Here is a 19,545-nt window from a genome sequence, read left to right on the forward strand (position 1 = left end):
CACTGTCAGCAGAAGCAGTGCAGCAGGGTAATTAGTAGTTAGTAGTAGTAAACAATGAGGAGACCACAATTTCTGTGCACAGTCACTGGTGTTCGTTTTTTTTCCCCACACCATCTACCAGAATAAATGTTGACACCTTAATTTTTTATGTTTCTGTATTTTATATTAAGTCTTCATCATTTTATACTTAACCCTTACCTCAAAAATCCTCATCATTCACCACTCTCACTATGTACTGACTCCTCCTAAGCAATTCCCAACGGCCTCCTTTTACATGAGGATGGATTTTGCACAGCTGTGTCCTTTTTATAGTGACTGTTTGATTTGTTTAGAAAACACAAACCACTCTCAGTGCTTTCACATTACACCAGTGGCTCCTCTGCTGGCACTGTGCAAATAGTGAGGAGATCGGCCAGCGGGACAGTAATGGAGTGTGCAATCAATTCAATTTTTCTAAACATTGAATTATATTTGCTCATATATCAACATTTATACCCTTTAAGTCCAGTTTAATCATTTCGCTTTTGCTGCCATCTCTCTCTTTTGCCCAACTGCATGTGACTTAGGGCCTCTTTGTTGTCTTGATGGTGATGGATTAAGTGCATTAGTGTGAAATATTTATCACCGTCACGAATGTTCAAACCTATGGTTGCAGAGTTTTCTTTTGTCTCTCATTGCCTTGCAACAAGAGAGCATTTATCAATTTTAATGACTGTTTAGTGTTAGTTAAACTCACAAGAACATAGCTCTATAATTGTTCAACAGCTTGTAGGATTAACAGCAGAGTGGAGGTCTAATGAATGATGAGTGAGCTGCAGTAACTTGCGCCGGCTTTTTCTTTGGCATACTTCAGTTTCGGCAGTTCTAGCTGCCCCCTTAAATTGCTCTTGTACATAAATTTTAGATGAGGCCTGAGTGATCGGCTCTGTTTTACTCTCTCTCTCTCTCTCTCTCTCAGTTCTCCAGGAGGCAGTGAGCACCAGAGATCCGGAGCTAGTGCGTCTTGTTCTTCGTTACCGTGACTACCAGAGGACTGCCAAGAGACTGGCGGGTATCCCCGTCCTGCTGGAGCGACTGCGCCAAGTGAGATTTCACACAAAGAGGATGCACACATACACACTCTCATGTACACATGGAACAAGCCTCTGATGACCACACACACAGACGCACATCAAGAGAGGGCGAACGCAGAAATGCTTTAATTTGAAATGTAAATGATTTTGCAATATTTACAGCTTTGTTTTTAGGATAATCTATTCTTTTTGAAGGTATTAATAGCTTTGTTTACAATTCAACAAGGGAACGCACATTCAAAACATATGTTTACATGTTGCAAAGTCTCTGTCTCTGGATAATTTGAATCATCACTGTCTCATAAAGTCGTACAGCGTGCCACAAAGATACACAGATATAATCCTGCAGCAGCTGATCGTGTTGTAGCTGCTGCACAGAACAGTAACACTGATTCAGGGAACTGACTTCACACAGTCTGTCTCCCTGTGTATCTGCTCCAGCTGGCTCCCTGCATACACACACAAGCGCACACACACACACACACACTTTAGAATATACTTACATGGTAGACACAACACCCTCGCACTCAAACGCACATCACACTGTTCTTCATCTGCTGCTGCTGCTCTCACCCACATCATTCTCCTCTTCACCCCTCCATCCATCAGTTCTATTTTTAACACCCACCATTACACACACACACACACACACACACTTCTTTGTGCCAGTCACCTCATCTTTGGCACAGACAATGAAGCAGCATCACTTCATTTGTTCACTCCCTGTCCTCCACATTGCCATTCTCCTCCCTCTGTCTATCTATCTTGAAGTCCGTCACTTTCTATCTCCCCAGCTCCCCGTCTAGATTGTCCTCTTTATCAATGTCCTTTGCTTTCTAATTTGTAATCCTCTCTCTTCTGCCATTCTCTGTCCAGGCCCAAGATTTCTACGTGGAGATGAAATGGGAGTTTACCAGCTGGGGTGAGTCCAGTCCTCGTAGTCAGCGGAGAGGCCTGTACCATCCAGTCAGAACTAATCATGTTATTGTTTTCCTCTGGGGATGAAGATTTCTTCCTGTTGTTCAGAATAATGATGCTCACAAACTTCCTGCCAGAGCAGATTGTTTCTCTGGTTTCTGAGTTAAATGTCCAAAGTGCTTTACAAAACCACAAGTGGGTGTGTTTTGAATATGTCTCCATTGTGACCTCATGACTAAGTGTATGTTTTTAGCGTGCAGACCAATATATAGCCACTGGAATGTTTCTGTTCAAACACATTTATCAGAGCAGGGAGCCCAAGAGTACTCGAAAAACACCTGTTGCTTTAACCCTACACATCATGGAATAGAGTGTGTGTTTTATTTTTTGTTTTGTTTGTCCTTTAGTGCCCCTGGTGTCTCGTATCTGCCCCAGTGACACCTACAGAGTTTGGAAGAGCGGTCAGTGTCTTCGTGTTGACACCACCCTGATGGGATTTGAACAGATGACCTGGCAGAGAGGGAACAGGAGCTTCATTTTCAGGGGACAAGGTGAGAGGTCAAACTCTCCCTGTGTGTAACCCTGGGTTGATAGCTCCAGGTTTAATATTATATATTTCCAATGATAACGTTAAAAAGTTGGATAAATAGTACAGCAATACATGAATGAAAATATTTTACTGTGATTTCATCCTGGGGGTCTAACATTCATATTTCTTTAAAACAATATGTAGCACATGAGGTACGACAACCTAACTGTATGTGTCTTCTTTCTCTTGCGGTAATTGGTCTGCCCAGGTGGACATCAGTTTCCTAGTCATACGATTGGCTAACTGGGTGGGACTAGGGGTTGCTTTTGGGGGTCAAGGCGAGAGAGGAGAGACGAGAGAGAAGCGAGGAAAGGGCTAGTATAACACCTGGGGTTGTTTCTTTTGTTTTACCGGCTTTTTATTTTTATTTCTTTTGTGGGCCCACCTTAACAAAGGACGTTTCTGAATATGGTTAATGTGAATGTGTTTAAACTGAGTATTTGAGAGTAAAGATAGTACTACACTGTGTATCTACTCTACTACTGAGATGTTTTTCTTTATTGTTCTTTGGCATTGAGGATTATATCTGCGGTGCACATGATTTTGCAGATTTTGGTATAGATAGAATCTGTCTGGTGTACCAATTATCCACCTGGGGGTATTTTTTTACTTCATAAGGGGGCAGTACCCAGAATTTGGTTTGCATTAAAGGAGAGGAATCTTCAACGCACAGTCATTATAAATACTTTATGTGTTTGGTTACCCTTATTTTTATTTGTTCTGTTAATAAGTGCTTTGTAATTATTATTTGTTTTATTCCTACTCTGTCATTGTGTGATGGGTTAACTGGCCTGGTGAATGCAGAGCTCATTCTGGTACATTGTCTGAACTAATTGCTGTTTTAATTTTATGATATATAATTTTAAGTTTACCCATAGTTAGCAGATAGTAACATATTAAGGAACCAGAGGCACTGTATTACAGTATGTTGGTACATAGAAAGCGCTACATGTGATACAGTGAGAGGTAGGGCTGAAAACATGAACTGACAAAAGGCAAGCTTATTGAAAGAAAATACAACACACACACACACACACTCAAACAGTCAAACAAGCACTGTGGAATTCCAGGGACTAAGACCCTGTTTACACATAGCCAGTTTACACAGCCAATATTCGTTTGAAAAACGAATATTTCCTTCCCTCCATTTTCCAAAATAACATCATGCACACATCATCGTTTAAAAAAAATTTCGTTGGTCACTTGGATAGGTTTTAATGTTAAAAATATTTAGGTAAACTAGCTCCCACCAAGCCTCAAAACAGTTCTTCAGAAACAAACGGGTGACGTCACGGAAACTCTTTTCATAGTTTTTACTGTCAATGGTCTCACCACAGAGCAAGCTCCTTTGGACAGAGCCTGGCTCTGTTTTTCCTATTTTTGTGTTAATTGAAGCTGATCCACTGCTGGCTACAACGTCATACAGACAAAGACAAAAAAAAACTATTACCCATCTTATTCTCAGCAGCTTGTACGGTAATACAATATGTTTGTCACTCTGTATCTCCCTTGTTTCCTTTGTATCTTTTCTGGGACAGCAGATGGCTGAAGACAAGAACTGATCCCATGTCAATTCAGATACTGTATAAACAAAGATGAATTTTTAGGACTATGTTCTTGTAGTTCACAGCCACATGAGTTTTATTTGAAGTGAGATGGAGGAAAACATCAGAGGCTGCAGGTGTGACCACACTTTTCCAGGATCCTCCTCTCACTTTCTCTCACACTGCCTCAGCTCTTTCTGCTTGCTCCTCGCTCTTCTTTTAGTTTTATGATTTTGCTTCCTGTTCTTCTTCTTCTGACCTTTTTATCGGATTTCTTTGAGTCTCTGCATAATGTTCTCCCTCAATATTTTTTGTACTGTACTCTCTGAATGTTTAATGTGTACCTCCTGTACATCTGCAGTCTCTTGGTATCAGTTCTCTTATTCACCTTTTACATGTATGTAAAATTCAACATTTTCTCATCCTCTCAGACTCCAGTGCAGAAGTGATGGAGGTCGACCATGACAGGCAGCTGGTGTTCTGCGAGACCCTGTGCGTCTCATCTCTGACGACGCTGTCACCCGGGCGGGGGAATGCCGGCGCCTGCAGCAGCAATGCTGCTGGGTTGGGTCTTTTGGGGGCGATGCAGCCCAGTGACGAGCAGGTAGCAGCCAGGCTGTCTGCTCCAGTGGTGACCACTCAACTGGACACCCGCAACATCGCTTTCGAAAGGTGGGAAAATGAACAGAATGTACACCTGTAGCAAATATACATTCACAGAATAAGCATCTTTTTCCCTAACACACAATCTGCTTCTTTTTTTTTTCTGGAGTGGAGAAAATCAGTCTTTTGTGGTTCCAGCTGAGTTTCTGTCAGTGTTTCTCTGTTGCTGTCCACTGCCTACACTGCAACCCACAGCTGAGTGGGACAAGTTCAGGCACGTTCTGTAGTGGCTGTCAAACTGCATCTCACAAACTGCAGAAAAACAACAACAGCAGCAGCAGCAGCAGCAGCAGTGGGAGGAAGGGGAGGAGGAGGCAGCGGGAGACAACAAAATGTGTACAACTACTACTGCAGAAGGCGATGAACTGAATATGGCCTATGTAGATGAACTGTAGTGAAAAATTGGTAGCCATGATTTAATGAACTGCGGTTTCTAGGCAAGTGAATGGCAGAGCAGAAAAAGGTCAGTTCAGGAGGGAGGCTGCTGGAAGAAGGAAACGTAGGAATATTCTCTCGATTGTTCAGCAAAATTGCTCATGTATTGAGTTCAGCTGTAAGATCAAACTGATATTTAGGTCCTGTTAATAATAATAATAATAAGCTAAACATAATGAAGGAGATAAATGAGCCTATGAGTGTAGTTTACTAAAATATAAATATTCTGTTTATAATCTGTAATCTCTGTTTTAATCTAAAATTTATTAAAGTTGCAGTTTAAAGAAGAATCAGTCACTGTTATATCATTGGGTAGCCTTAAGTGATTGCATTAATTCTTGATCCTGGTTTGTCCTTAAAGAAGAGAAGCAAGACTAGGCTTGATGTAGAGGAATAGTGTGTGAATCAATCTCTTCTCTTCAAAAGATTAAATGCACATCATGGAGGCAGAGAGGCAGACACAGAAGCAGAGCAATCACTCTGCTGCTTTAATTAAGCACCTGTACAGATCTACTTATAAATCTGAGGTGATTAACAGGAAAGGAAAGTTCTCATAGATGCATCCACTTCCAGTCTTGGGACTTCTCTGAATTTTATGATTAAGATCGTTGGCGTTACTTACTGTAAACACCTCATCTGAAATGTTAGCCTGAGTACACTCTGCTGCTCGTACAAGACGTACAGAAGATTTAAAGCTGTTGGTTTAATCCTTAACGTCACTGTTCCAAAGTAGTTAAAAAGTTTCATTTTAAAAATCTGTTGAATATATTAAAAGTTGAATGCTTTTCAGGGCTGATGAAAATACATGGAGGAGGCAAGGTCGGACATGAGGTATAGCTACAAGTGACTCAGAGGAAGAGATGAAAGAAAGATGAAGAGGGAGGGAGAAGTGGACCACGCAGGGACACAGAGGACAAAACACTCATCGTATTCTGGTCAGGTGGAGAGATAAGACTGATGTGACAGAGAAGGATGTCAGAACAGGAAAACGTTTGGACAGAGAGGGATGGAAAGAAACATGGTAAAGAGATGGATGAATAAAGGGCGAAAGAACAAGGACGGTAGAAGAGATTTAGAAGAAAGGGAATGAGGGAGAGAAAAAGGGACGGGACAGAGAGGGATGAGGAGAGGAGGTGTAGTGAGAAGATGAATGGAACACGAGTCTAAAGAGGAGGAAAAGGCAGAGAGTTGATGGTTCTGGAGGTGAGAAAGGGTGAGAAAACAGAAAAATGGCCTGCCAGGAGTCATAGTGATAGATAGGTGAATCATGGATGCAGAGACAGGAAGTGAATGTTAACGGATTAAAAAAAACTGATGGAGAGAAGAACAACTCAGAGAAGTGAGCAGAGGGAGGTGGGGATTGAGGGGGTAATCAAGTCCCTGTCAGAGTTGTACCTCAGTGTCACCTCTTTGCGGTTTCCTCGGTCAGCACTCCTGTCTACATGCCAATAATGTATTTATGATGCCTCACAGCAAACCACTTTGTCAGGCACCTCAGAAAGGACATCTACCTCTGAAGTTAATACGTCTTTATGCAACCGTGCATTAAAAGAACAGCACTGCAGTTTTGAGGGTTGGACATTTTTACAGAAGACTTTTAATAGTGAGACATAACTTATTAGTCAGCAAGACTAAGATTATACAGAAATGCTAGCCACTCTGTAAGGTGGACATGCACAGATTTACCTGGTAATCCAATAACACAGGTACATCACATACACTGTGGTTCAGAACAAAGTAAACATCCTTGAAAACTGACTTTCTCTGGTTTGGCCCACATTGATGTGAATAGATCACCAAGATGGGACATGCCTCACTAACTTCTGGGCAGGTTTCCTAATTGCACACTAAACTGCTGATCTTCACTCATGACAAACAAGGTCAAAGGAAGCCATGTTTTCAGGCTGTATATCGCACAGAACAAACAGGTGTGGTGGTTTGTTGTCTGTGGGAACATGGTTGACTGTATTCTCCAGGGTGCTGTGTGTTTATGATTTTAGATTAGGTACACATCTGCAGATTGCTGGGGACTTCCAAATGACTCATTGTCCACAGAGAGTGCGGGGAAGTGATCTTGGGTGTGTTCGATCTATGTTGCAGGAATAAGACGGGCATCCTGGGCTGGAGGAGCGAGAAGACGGAGACGGTGAATGGATATGAAGCCAAGGTATCAGAGAAAGCAACGCTGCCAGGACTCCGTTTGACATTCTGTCACTGTTTCTTTAAATTCAAAAATCAACAGGGATTCCTCACCTTGAGATGACGGTGATTCATGAGCACATTAAAGAACAGGTGGCTTCTTAAATTAAGTTAAAAAAGTCATCTCATCTGTTCCACAGACATAAGCATTACCTTGACCCCATTTGTTTTCTTGACCCCCCTGGAGGGATCGATGGGAGACAAGTGTCTGACACCCAGGGCCATCTGTTACTAGTGGTTTTAAAAGCTCCTCAGACAGGCTCTACAGTAAAATACTGCAGCCTGAAAAGCAACTATTTTCTCCATCATTGATTTTGAGTTACTCCTGTTGCACTCTGCGCCAGGAAGCTTTTTAGCTCTTCATTTCACTGGTCTGTTTTCCGACTGTAAGCACGGGATCAGCAGCCTGATCAATTTTTAATCTGCGTTTTATTTTTATGGTCGCCAGTGAGGAAGGTTCAGGGTTTGACTCTCAGGTTTAAGATATTAGGGAAAAAAAAGAATATCTTTGAACTTACACAGAACAGAAATGAAATCTCCACTTTCAGGTGTATGCAGCTTCCAATGTTGAGCTGATCACCAGGACCAGAACTGACCACCTCTCAGACCAGAACAAGAACAAGACAAAAGGTAAGCACTCTCTGCCACATTACACACATCATCACCTCTCCCACCATCATGTGCAGCTGCAGCAGCTGAATTCCTCCATTAGCACCTCTGTGCCGCTGTAACCTCCAGCCTTAGCACTGCCACATGTCTGATAAAAGAGCCACCAATGGAGTAATCCTCTTCACCTGGGCTCGATGAGATCACCCTGAGGCTGCGGCTAACAGCCTCCAACGTTCACTTGGTGGCTGCGTCTCGTTTTCTGCTTCAGATCATAAATCAAACAGGATTAGCAGGCTTCCCTCCCTGGACTGTCCCTGTCAGCTAGGATCAACCATCACATGCTCTTCTGAGAGCTCCGCACTCCCAGGTCACAATCCCCATCTGCGCTCTGCTAATATGCAGGAGGAAAGTGTTCTTGGATGTGTTGCACCGACTCCTGAATGAGTGACTCACTCCATTTGCTCCTCCCCTTTGCTGCTTTTCATCATTTTGTATAAAAGTGCTACACATACAGTGGATACATATGTGTAAATATACTAAGATTGAGACACACACACTGTAGCTACAGTAGCTGTAGACCAAAGGTCAAACTTGTTATAAAAACCACACTACATCCCGCTGACATTAACAGTGATGATGATCCTTTGCTCTGCTTTCAGTACTCATTCAGTGTCTGGTTAGTAAAGTGAGCCACAGCATCATCTGAAGACACAAACCGCACACTAACAAGCTGCTCATGTCACTGCTCATATCTAAAAGAACAGCTGCTGCTTAGATTACCATGCTCTGTGGATCTCTTTAAATATCTCAAATACCTCATTTTCTTACACTGAGATGACGCCAAACTTTCTCTCTTATGTCTTCACATAAACGTTTGCCACCTTGTCTGTGTTGAATGATGTGCGTGAGGACAATATTATCTGCTGACTCAGACTGACAGATGGAGGATGTCAGGGAGCATTAGAGTGTAATACTGAGAAGATTTGGTGGGAGTATGTGCGTTCATTTAATTTTCTAAATAGCCGTTAAATAAGAAAATAAGCAGATGAGGAGCAGAATGCATGAGGTGATTTGACTGGCTTCAGAGTTAATTCAGTGTTGTGCAATAATAAACATGAGGTTGATCAGCCCTGTGTGATGTGTCTCATCAGCTAATATAGTTTAGGAGAGTTTGTCACCCAGCTAGCCAAAATAATGACCTATATGAGCTGGTGGAAGTTGTCTGTGGAAGTGCAATGGGAGTGTGTTTGCACTAGTTGCATATATAAGGTTTTCATTTAAAGTTATTTGGCTAATCAACACTGCAGATTAGACAGAGGTGCTTAGAGTATGGTTGTGATTTAAAGTATCGATTATATTTACATTATATATTTTTTCTTAATCTTTATTATTGCTCATTTCATGTTATATGTTCTTTCATTGTAATATCAATTCTTTTTTTACATTCTCTTTCTGTATAGTCAGAATGATTTGCTCTCTCTGATCAATGCCTGTTTCACGTGACAATGATGGAGATATTCCTCCATTAAGGATGTCCCATCTTTCTTTTTGTACTACAATATTAAAGTCAGAGCTTTGAAGTTGAGATCTTAAAGGCGCTGTGGTAGAAGGCTTGATGTTTATAGAAAGAGAAAATGTGAAGCATGATTGGTAGCCATGATTTAATGAACTGCGGTTTCTAGGATACGCTCGGCAAGTGAATGGCAGAGCAGAAAAAGGTCAGTTCAAGAGGGAGGCTGCTGGAAGAAGGAAACGTAGGAATATTCTCTGGATTGTTCAGCAAAATTGCTCATGTATTAAGTTCAGCTGTAAGATCAAACTGATATTTAGGTCCTGTTAATAATAATAATAATAATAAGCTAAACATAATGAAGGAGATAAATGAGCCTATGAGTGTAGTTTACTAAAATATAAATATTCTGTTTATAATCTGTAATCTGTTTTAATCTGAGCAGGTGGGAAGACTCCACTGCAGAACTTTCTCGGGATTGCTGAGCAGCACATGGGGCCAAACAACGGGGTGAGTGGACAGTACTCAGTGTACTCGTATGTCACCATTCTGACGGGATCTTGCGGATCAGCACCATCAGCACCATGACAATCACTGTACTGTCCAATAAATTACCATCTCCAGTATTGGCAGTCTCCCTCAGCTCCACTTCAGATGGACAGGCAGTGTATGAACAGCATCAACAGCAGAGCTGCATAAAACAATCACTCAGAGGCAGCAACCTGCTCTCGGATATTGATTATGTTTTTTAATTTGTTTCTGCTGGAGAGCGTCTATGACTCATCACCGTCCTCTTTCTGCATTCTCTCTTTTCACTTGTTGTCGCCTCTGCTCTTTACCAAGCTGCACATCACACTCAAAAAGCTTTGTGTATGTGTGTATTTTTGCAGATATTTTGTGCAGCTGTAAAGCTCTTGTGGAGTTTTGTTTCGAACCTAAACTTAAAAAAAAAGCACTGAGCTCGCTGTTTTTGGTCACCTGTACCAGTAGCCTCAACTTTGTTACAGTGTGCCGCTTATATGCCACTTGAGCTGCAAAGCATCTATTGTTTTGACGTAAGCTGCAATAAATACTGCTTTCTCATTTGTTAGTTATAGTTTGAGTGCCAAGTTTTGATTGAGTGGTTGAAAATAAAAGAAAAACCTTGAAATCTCAGTAGGAAAAGAAAAAGTTTCAAAAAACACAATTCTGCACTTTGTAAAGGAATCTTTAGTATTGATTAATAATTTTTCTTGCAGACACACACGCTCACCTTTCACAATATTTAAAATTCATTATATTCATTATTTACCTTCTCCAGGCTCTGGTAACCCAGATGTCGTCCCCTGTGGTGACGAACCCTGCGGCACTGACGGCCGAGGAATACTTCAACCCAAGCTTGTCGCCGACTCAGAGGGACATCGGCCACCAGTGCCAGCTCACCACTAAGACTCAAAGGTGACACAGGCTGACGGGAAAGCAGGACCAGGCAGCCGTGCATACAGTGAAGCGTCCTCTAAACACACTGCAGAGTTGTCAGAGCTGACAACATAACAGACAGGGGATAGTCAGACAAAAAAATCAGCCGTTCAGAGTAGCTGACCGTTAAGACCCTGAGGTGAAGGGACACAAACACGTCAGCTTTTACAGAGCTGGTGGAGAGTCGAGCAATTAGACTGTCTCTGCATAACACACCTATGTTTGGATGACTCATGCTACATTACGGCATGCAGCATCATGAAGGAACTTAAAAGGTGCCTAAAGTCTTAAAACTAAATAAGATCATTTAAAACATTTTTTGTAACATAGCTGATTAATTGGTTTTCAATGACCATTAATCATGATGATGCCACAAACTGTTTTTTCCTCCTCTGCCTGCTGCCTGATCATTTGTCCAGATCTCCTATAACTGACTATTGGCCTGCGTGTCAGATTCATTGTTCTTTAGCACTTAATGAAAAGTGACAAGACATCATGAGGATGAAGTCTCATCCTCATGTCTGTGGTTGTAGAGCTGTCTCTCAATCCTGTGTTTATTATTGGACAAATTAGACCAGAGGAATTGATTGGCCTCGCTTTGAACATGACTCAGCAGCTTGTGGATGGTCACTGCCGGCTGATGTGTGATCAATGTGTTTCTGTCTCCTTTAGCCGAAGACCTGAATGATAATGTTTGTGGTCTATAGTAGAAAGGGTCCTTATTGCTTAAGCTAGCACATTTATGTTTCAACATAGTACACTTTACAGACAGTACACACTTTGTCCAGAGATCTTAAAGCATATGGATCCTTTCTTCAATAGTCCTTGACCTGTTGAACAAAAAGGTCACTGGTTAATCGTTTGTTAGGGCAGCGATTTTGTGCTTTGTGGTCAATGCTGTCTGTTGAATGATTCTTTGATTATACTTCAGTTAAAATGCATGTTGTTGCTGATCCTTTCCTGTGTCCTCTTGTTTCTAGGTTTAAAGCCAAGCTGTGGTTGTGCGAGTCCCACCCTCTGTCCCTTGCTGAACAAGTGGTGCCTATCATTGATCTAATGGCGATCTCGAACGCCCTGTTCGCTAAGCTGCGCGACTTCATCACTCTGCGCTTGCCGCCTGGCTTCCCTGTCAAGATCGGTGAGCACTGGGAGAGTGAGATGGATGGATGAATAAGGGGAGGGAGGTTAAAATGTTGGCTGGTTAAAATAAAGGGAATGAAGAGGAGAATGACAAGTTAATAGAAAGACACAAAGGTGAATAGAAGACAGCTGGAAAGAAGGACTTGGAGGGACAGAGAACATTCATATCAATCATACAAATAATTGAAAAGGACTACAGCTGACAGATAACCACTGTTTCTGCAGAAATCCCCCTCTATCACATCCTGAATGCCAGAATCACCTTTAGCAACCTGAACGGCTGTGAGGAGGGATCCGGCGCTCGTACTGACAACGAAGTAGGGGTGGAGGGGGATGGACAGAGGGACATCCCACGGACAGACACCCCCTCACCGGGCAGCGACTCCTCCAGCGTCTCCAGCTCTAGTTCCACCAGTAAGAACACACAATGCTTCATCTTCACCCATCTTTCCTTCCAAAAGCTGCTCTCTAACATTTACTGCAGAGCCACAGCTGTTCCTCACTTCACGAACAGTACTGCGGGGAGAGTTATGAGCCGTATTTATCACCGGCTTCGAATGCAAGGTTATGTTCTTTGTAAGATTATAGCTTGCTTTCATCGTCTTATCTCTCTATCAGAATCCCAATAGCCACGTTTAAATCTGCAGCTCTGTGCTGAGGGGAGATAAAATTTACTGTGTCACTCCTCAGAAGGAACCTCTCAAACAGAACTGCACAATGAATGAGTACCGGTCCTGTGAAAGTACACACACACACACAGTTGAGTAGTGGAATTATTTTTGCCAACCATACTGTGACCTACAACTTCTTCTTTTCACTCAGAAAAAGCACTCTTCTGTTTCTCCTTCTCCGCTCTTCTCCTTTAGTCTCCTTCACTGTCAGATAACACTCCTTCCCATCTCTTGCCCTTTGCCTTCCTCCTCCTGTGTGCTGCAGTGTCCTGTCGAGCCGGAGAGATTCCCCCGTGTGTGTTCGAGCCCCCGCCTGGATACACCATGCTAGGAGGCAAACAGAGAGACAGCATGAGGGAGGAGGAGGAAGACCTGCTGCAGTTCGCCATACAGCAGAGTCTGCTGGAGGCCGGCTCTGAATACGATCAGGTGACTGAACATCCGATTCAGACAGCTTAAAACAGAGACTGTGAGAGACTAAAACAAGGTCCTCATTTCTACATTTAGAAAGTTAACTTATAAAAACACTGTACAAGCAACTCTTACCTGCTGTGCTCAACATGTTACCATCTCAATATGGATGCTGGTTTCATCACACTGTATTACAATGAGAAAAGTTAAGCCAATTGATTTATTAAAAAGAAAAAAAAAATTAAATCTCTAAAAATTGTATTAATCTCCTTGAAATCCAGTATTGATCAGTCTTTATTTTGAATGCTTATTAGATAGACTTCCTGTCCTTATACAAGCATTTAGACATCATCAGCATCCATGAAGACATGAAGCTTACAAGCCTCAGTTACAAAAGTGTGGGGGGGAGGGGGGGTCACCAGTTTCAAAATAAAAAACAATCAATACTGAAGTAAAATCAATAAGCAGAATAAATTGCCTCTGAAGTGTGGAGTCCAGACCCATTATATTCAGCACAGCTCCAGGATAGGCTCTGCTTTGAAATCCCAGAGATCCTGATCCTGATAGTCCTTGGCCTTCCTCCAGAGAGCCAGAGAGAGAAAGGTATAAATAGGCTCAGTGAGACAGGTCAGAGAACATCCTCAGAGTTTTCTTAGCTTTGATAGGAGGAGAGGAGACATTCAGGGTTGCAGCCGAGGATTTGTGCTATAGTTTGTACAATCATCATCATCATCATCATCATCATCAGCATCAGCAGCAGCCTGCTGCACCAGGCGGTCACACGGCTGCTGCTTCAGACAGAGCCAGAAAAGGTGATGACAGACACGTTAAATTACAGCTCCCATACTGAAGCAGGAGAGGTGTTCACACTGCTGACAGGGCATGTTTCACAGCCTGAAGCACAGTATATATCAAACCTACACTACAGCCTGTCAACCTCTGTGAATCTGAATGACAAGTTTAACCAATCAGATCACTCGTTGTCGTCATCAAACACCTAAAGCCTGCTCAGAGCCATCACTCTCCTCTCTCACAGGAACATAGCATGCATAGCGAGGTGGGATTTTTGCGTGATCTCTCAAATCTCATGAGGATCTAGCTTGCCTCGCAAGGTGATGCAACATGGAAAGCATGAGTAATAAATATTTAAACTAAGAAGGAGAAGGAACATGACCTGGTTCATCTACTCGTGACAGATATAGGATAAAAAAACAGGAATCAGTGGAGTGTAAATAAAAAAAAAGACAAAACAGGAAACAAAGTACCCAAATCACTACAGACAGCAGAAACACAGAGACAGACCGACAAAGCCCTCAAAATAAATAATTAATAATAATAATTAATAATAATTGAAACCTTTATTAGTCCCACAATGGGGAAATTGCTCAAGGCAGCCCAGCAAAGAGCACCATACACCAGTGAGTACACTGGAGGCTATGCAGGTAAAGTGTCTTGCCCAAGGACAGTGACTAGGGAGGAGTTGGGATCGAACCACCAACCTTCCAGTTACGGGACAACCCTGCTATACCGCTGCGCCACTGCTGCCCACATACACCAGGTGAGGGTTAACGAAACACAGGTGGAAGCAATGAGGGCCAATCACAGCGGAGGGAAAGTGACAGGAAGTAACACAAAGTGAGACACAAGGAAAGTAGATTACCAAAATAAAACAGGAAACAGAATCAAAATAAAAGGAAATTTCCACTGGAAAATCTAAGCAAACAAAAGAGGACACAATTTAATTTTTAATCCAAGACACTGAAAAACGAATAAAGCCATGTGAGCAAGCAGAGCAAAAGGCTCTGTGGCCTGCTGCTGGGCATGGGAAATATGTGTTTTTAAAAATGATGGGTAGTAATAATTTAGTGGCAGAATGAATGTTCTTATAAATAATAATAGAATAACACCAGTGATTAACATTGTGTGTACTAAAGAACCAACCCCAGATCAATCAAGTTTACTTTCAGTATATAATTCATAATTAGGCCAGCTGGCCACCTGTGTGTGTGTGTGTGTGTGTGTGTGTGTGTGTGTACTTTAGCATACATTAACAGGAAAAAGCCTACAAAGGAGGGAGGGTGCTCTTGTTTTATTCACCTTGTGTGTCTACTTCCTGCTCTCTCTCTCTCTCTCTCTCATTTTTTTCTGACTTCCTGTGTGTGTCCTCCTCTTTGTGTCTAGGTGACCATCTGGGAGGCACTCACCAATAGCAAGCCAGGAACGCACCCCCTGTCTTGTGACCCCAGTCGTCTGGACAGGTCAGAATGAAATTTCTTTCATATCGTCCACCTGTTATCAGCAACTGCAGAAGTTAGAACTGATAAGAAACAAGACTTTCATCTTCAAAAGAGCTCAAATCCATGAATGTCAGGATGAGGGTGATATATCCTGTCATTCCTTTAGCTGCTTTGTCTCAAACTTCCTCTCTGCTTTGTTATGAAGTGTTATTCTCCAGCGCCTTGCTCTCTTCCATTGTCTTTTTTTTCCCGTTCTGCAGTTCTTTCCTTCCATCCCTGACTCACGTCCTGTATTCCTGTCCCCTACTCTGTTCTCGTATCCATCCTGCTATTCTCCTCATCTTTGCTCTGCACCATCATGTGTATGTGTGTGTGTGTGTGTAGTGAAAGGGATGAGACAGTTTCCTGTTCTCTTGGTCAGCAGTTGACTTTAGCCTGTTATCTTTAGACAGTGTGTCCCTCATTAAACTGTGGAAGGGACTGGCTGCAGTAAAGTTTCAGTTTGCTTAAACCTAATTAAATCACACATTATTAAATGTAAACGATGTAATTATCAGTGTGATGGCATGACCCATGATTGGGGAATAAAAGCCTAATAACACCCAGTTCTCCCTTCTTTTGCCTATAGGACACCACAGCACAAGCCCCGCCCCCCCTCCAGCCTCTGCTCCACACCCTCCAAGAAGCAATCGACCACCTGCAGCTATGACGAGCAGCTGCGCATCGCCATGGAGCTCTCAGCCAGGGAGCAGGAGGAGGCGGAGCTCCGGCGGCGGCAGGAGGAGGAGGAGCTGCAGCGCATCATCCAGCTGTCACTCATGGAGAAATGATAGTCGAGCCTCCGGCCCAGCATTGAAGGCAGGTCCTGCGGGGAAGGGTCTGGACAGAGGACAGGTGGGAGGAAGGGCTGAACGGGGGCTACTTTAAAGCACACTCAATAGGTGGCTGGAAACAAATGCCAATCTGATGGCCTCCTCCTCTCTTCTCCCATCGTCTCAGCCTAGACCTTTCCCATGAAGCCATACGGTGACAGCCAGAGAGCGTCCGTCCTCTCTCTGCTGCAACATGCTTCTTTCTTGACCAGTGCCAGTTTACAACCAACAATACATCCAATACACACAGTACACCTGGAGGAAGGAGTGACTGTTTATACGTGTGTGTGTGTTTCAAAACCAGCTCTCCGCACAGGGGTCACCTTCTGTCCCATAGTGTGTTTGGCCAACTCCCTGCTCCAGCACTAACACACACACACACACACGCTCACTGAGTCCAATTGCCACTGAGGTGTGTGCTTTCCAGTCTTAACTGCGATCAGAGCCACTGGTGCAGACGAAGTTGATTAAACTTGAGCTGAATGTCGACAAACCATCAGACTTCCTCAGTTTTTACTGAAAGATTTAAAATAATACAATGAACTGGTACTTTTTGTTGTTTTTCATTTGCACAAAATCCAGACGTACTGTACTTAGCTTGTGGGTGGATCACTTTGTATGACTGTTAATGGACGACGAGTTCGAGCACAAAAAGTAAACTCAGGCCAGTTCTAGTTTTAGCCTGAAGTTAGACTTGTAAGAGCACAGATATAGGATGAAGATAACTTAAATTAATGTATGTGAATGTGCAGGCCTGTGTGTTATTAAAGCCAATACAGGACAATACTACTTAGGTGAAAGAGACTCTGTATATTTGCATCTTCTCACCTTACACATGAGGGGATGGTTCCTGTGTTTCTGTGTTAGTCGCGGTACATTGTGCGCATTGTGTCAGCATGGTCTGCACCCTGGTGAGGGGTTTCATTTGCCTGATGAGGGAAGACCTGCAGTATCAGAGCTGAGGGGAACATGTAGAACCACCATTAAAGTCTAATCAGCAGCAAGTTTAGGTTTTGTATTGCACCCTAAGCGTAAAAACCTCCTCGCCCCATTCAAAAAAACAACTGAATGTTGTCTCATAATTGTAACGTAACTTAAGATTGCAGGGCTGAAGCCAAGTCAAACACTTCTCATTTCTCTTTTATCATTTCTTTGGAGGAAATGTTCACACTGAGATATCAGCACAAACTGAGGAGTCACACCTCTCTCTTTCTCTCTCTCTCTGTCTTCTGCAATTCATAGCTAAGCTTGCCTGGTTGATAACTTGTTTTTTTACTTTTTAAAAAAATACGAGTGATGCGGTCAGATGTTTTCATGCTGTATGCTGGGAAAGTGGATTAAAATAAAGAAGCGTCCTTTGGAGCACGAATGTGTGTTTTTTTTTTTTAATCCTTTTTAAATTATAAAGTTATTTTTTCCCCACTAGAAGTTAAGTTAGGTTTACCGGCTGTCTCTACTGAAGGACGGTGGCAAAAGCAAATCCATTCCTGGGAATATAGGGAGTGCTGTGGCGTCAGTCAGCACCACAGAGGGCTGATCTGTTTTTAGCAGCTGCCACCTCCATCATCTTCCCTGTGACACGGATTCCCAGAGCCTCAGCCACATCCAAAGGTTTGTCTTTTTTTTGCCTTCAGTTATTTTAGGCTTGACAGGAAAGGAAAAAAGACAGCTTAGAGACTGTAAACCCTCCCAAGAAATACCTCTCGGGGCGAAGACGAAAGTAAAGAAATGAAATCATTATATTTGAATGAGCAGCAGTCACAACTTTTCCCCACCACCTCAACATTATGAATAAGATCAGGACTGTGGGGGCACTGAACTGCAGGCGTGTGTGTAGGGAATTTGTAAAGAGGCACTGACATAAAAACAAGGTGTGTGTGTGTGTGTGTGTGTGAGAGAGAGAATCTGTATGCAAAGAGGAAGGATGCCAATCTCAAAGAAACACTTGCTTCAGTTCTCTTCTGCTCCACTGATTCTACCGCTCACTGTTTCAACTCATGGCACTTTATTCTAGGACACTCACACTCATTTTTAACACATCTGCTCTGTCTGCTGAGGTGGATTTAATTGGTGGAATCATCAAGAGACTAATTCTTCTTAATTCACTTAAACCTGCAAACAGTCTTTGGTCATTTTTTTTTACATTCCAGTATTCCATATGGAGCTTGTGAGTTTTGATGTCTTAGTCATCACCTGCATTTAGAAAAAAAATGAGTTTTTTTAAACGTCTTGTCTGATTTGTGTGTGTCTCTCAGCAGGGGTCCCCGTGGCCTACATCTCAGTGTTTAATTACCCAGATGAAACAGTAGGTAAAATGTCAGCCTGAAATAAGCTGCAGCGAGCAGTGACGACAGATCACTTCCCTCAGGAGATGGGACTGATGTGTTCAAAGAGAAGGTTACATGTGGTTAAAAACAACATGCACAATGTACAGCGATCAGTCGCACCGTTAAAATTACTGATAGCAGAGGTGAATGACACTCATCATCTAAGGTGGTATGGATGTCATTTTGACAAGAATCACAACACCTAAAAACATATGCTGCACATCCCCCTATGGCAACACAACAGAACACACAGCAGAAACATGTGACCTGGCTGCTAAGGTAACAAGAACTCCAATTCAACATGTCCATTACACAGAGGCCTGAATTGGTGCTTTTCTATCAGTGGGCAGTATGTTATGGTTTTTCCATTTGGATTGAACAGAGTTAGACTATTACTATTTACACTATGATTGCAGACATACACACACACACACACACACACACACACAGTCAGACCTGTGTAAGGGTGCCAACTGGCCTGCTGACCTTTACATAATTCACAATAAAAATACTAACTTGATAATAATAACTTGATTTCTGTGAGTTCTAGAGGGCTGCTACAGATGGCAAAGATAAAACATGACAACAATTATAACACAATTCAACAAATTTGACACCTGTTACGTCACACACTGAACATTAATCTGATGATAATATACTTTTAAATGGGTATTCATTTTATCTGATATATTTTTTTGGTTGTTTAATAACTTGCCTTTGGGTCCTGTCATTTTACAGAAGTTGCCTCCATGCTAAGCAGGGCGAGTGTCCCTCTCATGCCTCCAGACATGTTTAAATCTGCAGGTCAGTCTGGCCAGGAGGTGGCAGTAAATTCAATCATGTGCTTCCAGCATCTCCTCCTCTCCTTAAACTAAATCAGAGGAAGCGC

The 19,545-nt window shown here is 42.5% G+C and overlaps 1 protein-coding gene across 1 annotated transcript in view; it reads left to right on the top strand.

Moving 5' to 3' along the window:
• ankrd13b (ankyrin repeat domain 13B) overlaps positions 1 to 17,530 on the top strand; it is a 31,429-nt gene extending 13,899 nt beyond the window's left edge. The window contains exons 3-15 of the mRNA XM_028419436.1: positions 959 to 1,083; positions 1,950 to 1,995; positions 2,399 to 2,542; positions 4,556 to 4,796; positions 7,323 to 7,389; positions 7,970 to 8,051; positions 9,986 to 10,050; positions 10,841 to 10,977; positions 11,979 to 12,136; positions 12,364 to 12,552; positions 13,075 to 13,238; positions 15,402 to 15,478; positions 16,086 to 17,530. Coding sequence (XP_028275237.1) covers positions 959 to 1,083; positions 1,950 to 1,995; positions 2,399 to 2,542; positions 4,556 to 4,796; positions 7,323 to 7,389; positions 7,970 to 8,051; positions 9,986 to 10,050; positions 10,841 to 10,977; positions 11,979 to 12,136; positions 12,364 to 12,552; positions 13,075 to 13,238; positions 15,402 to 15,478; positions 16,086 to 16,287 — 1,697 coding nt within the window. The 3' untranslated portion in view covers positions 16,288 to 17,530. The remainder of the gene's footprint in view (positions 1 to 958; positions 1,084 to 1,949; positions 1,996 to 2,398; positions 2,543 to 4,555; positions 4,797 to 7,322; positions 7,390 to 7,969; positions 8,052 to 9,985; positions 10,051 to 10,840; positions 10,978 to 11,978; positions 12,137 to 12,363; positions 12,553 to 13,074; positions 13,239 to 15,401; positions 15,479 to 16,085) is intronic.
• The last annotated feature ends 2,015 nt before the right edge of the window (positions 17,531 to 19,545 follow it).

Source organism: Parambassis ranga, chromosome 13, assembly GCF_900634625.1.
Source record: "Parambassis ranga chromosome 13, fParRan2.1, whole genome shotgun sequence".
NCBI classification, from domain to species: Eukaryota; Metazoa; Chordata; class Actinopteri; family Ambassidae; genus Parambassis; species Parambassis ranga.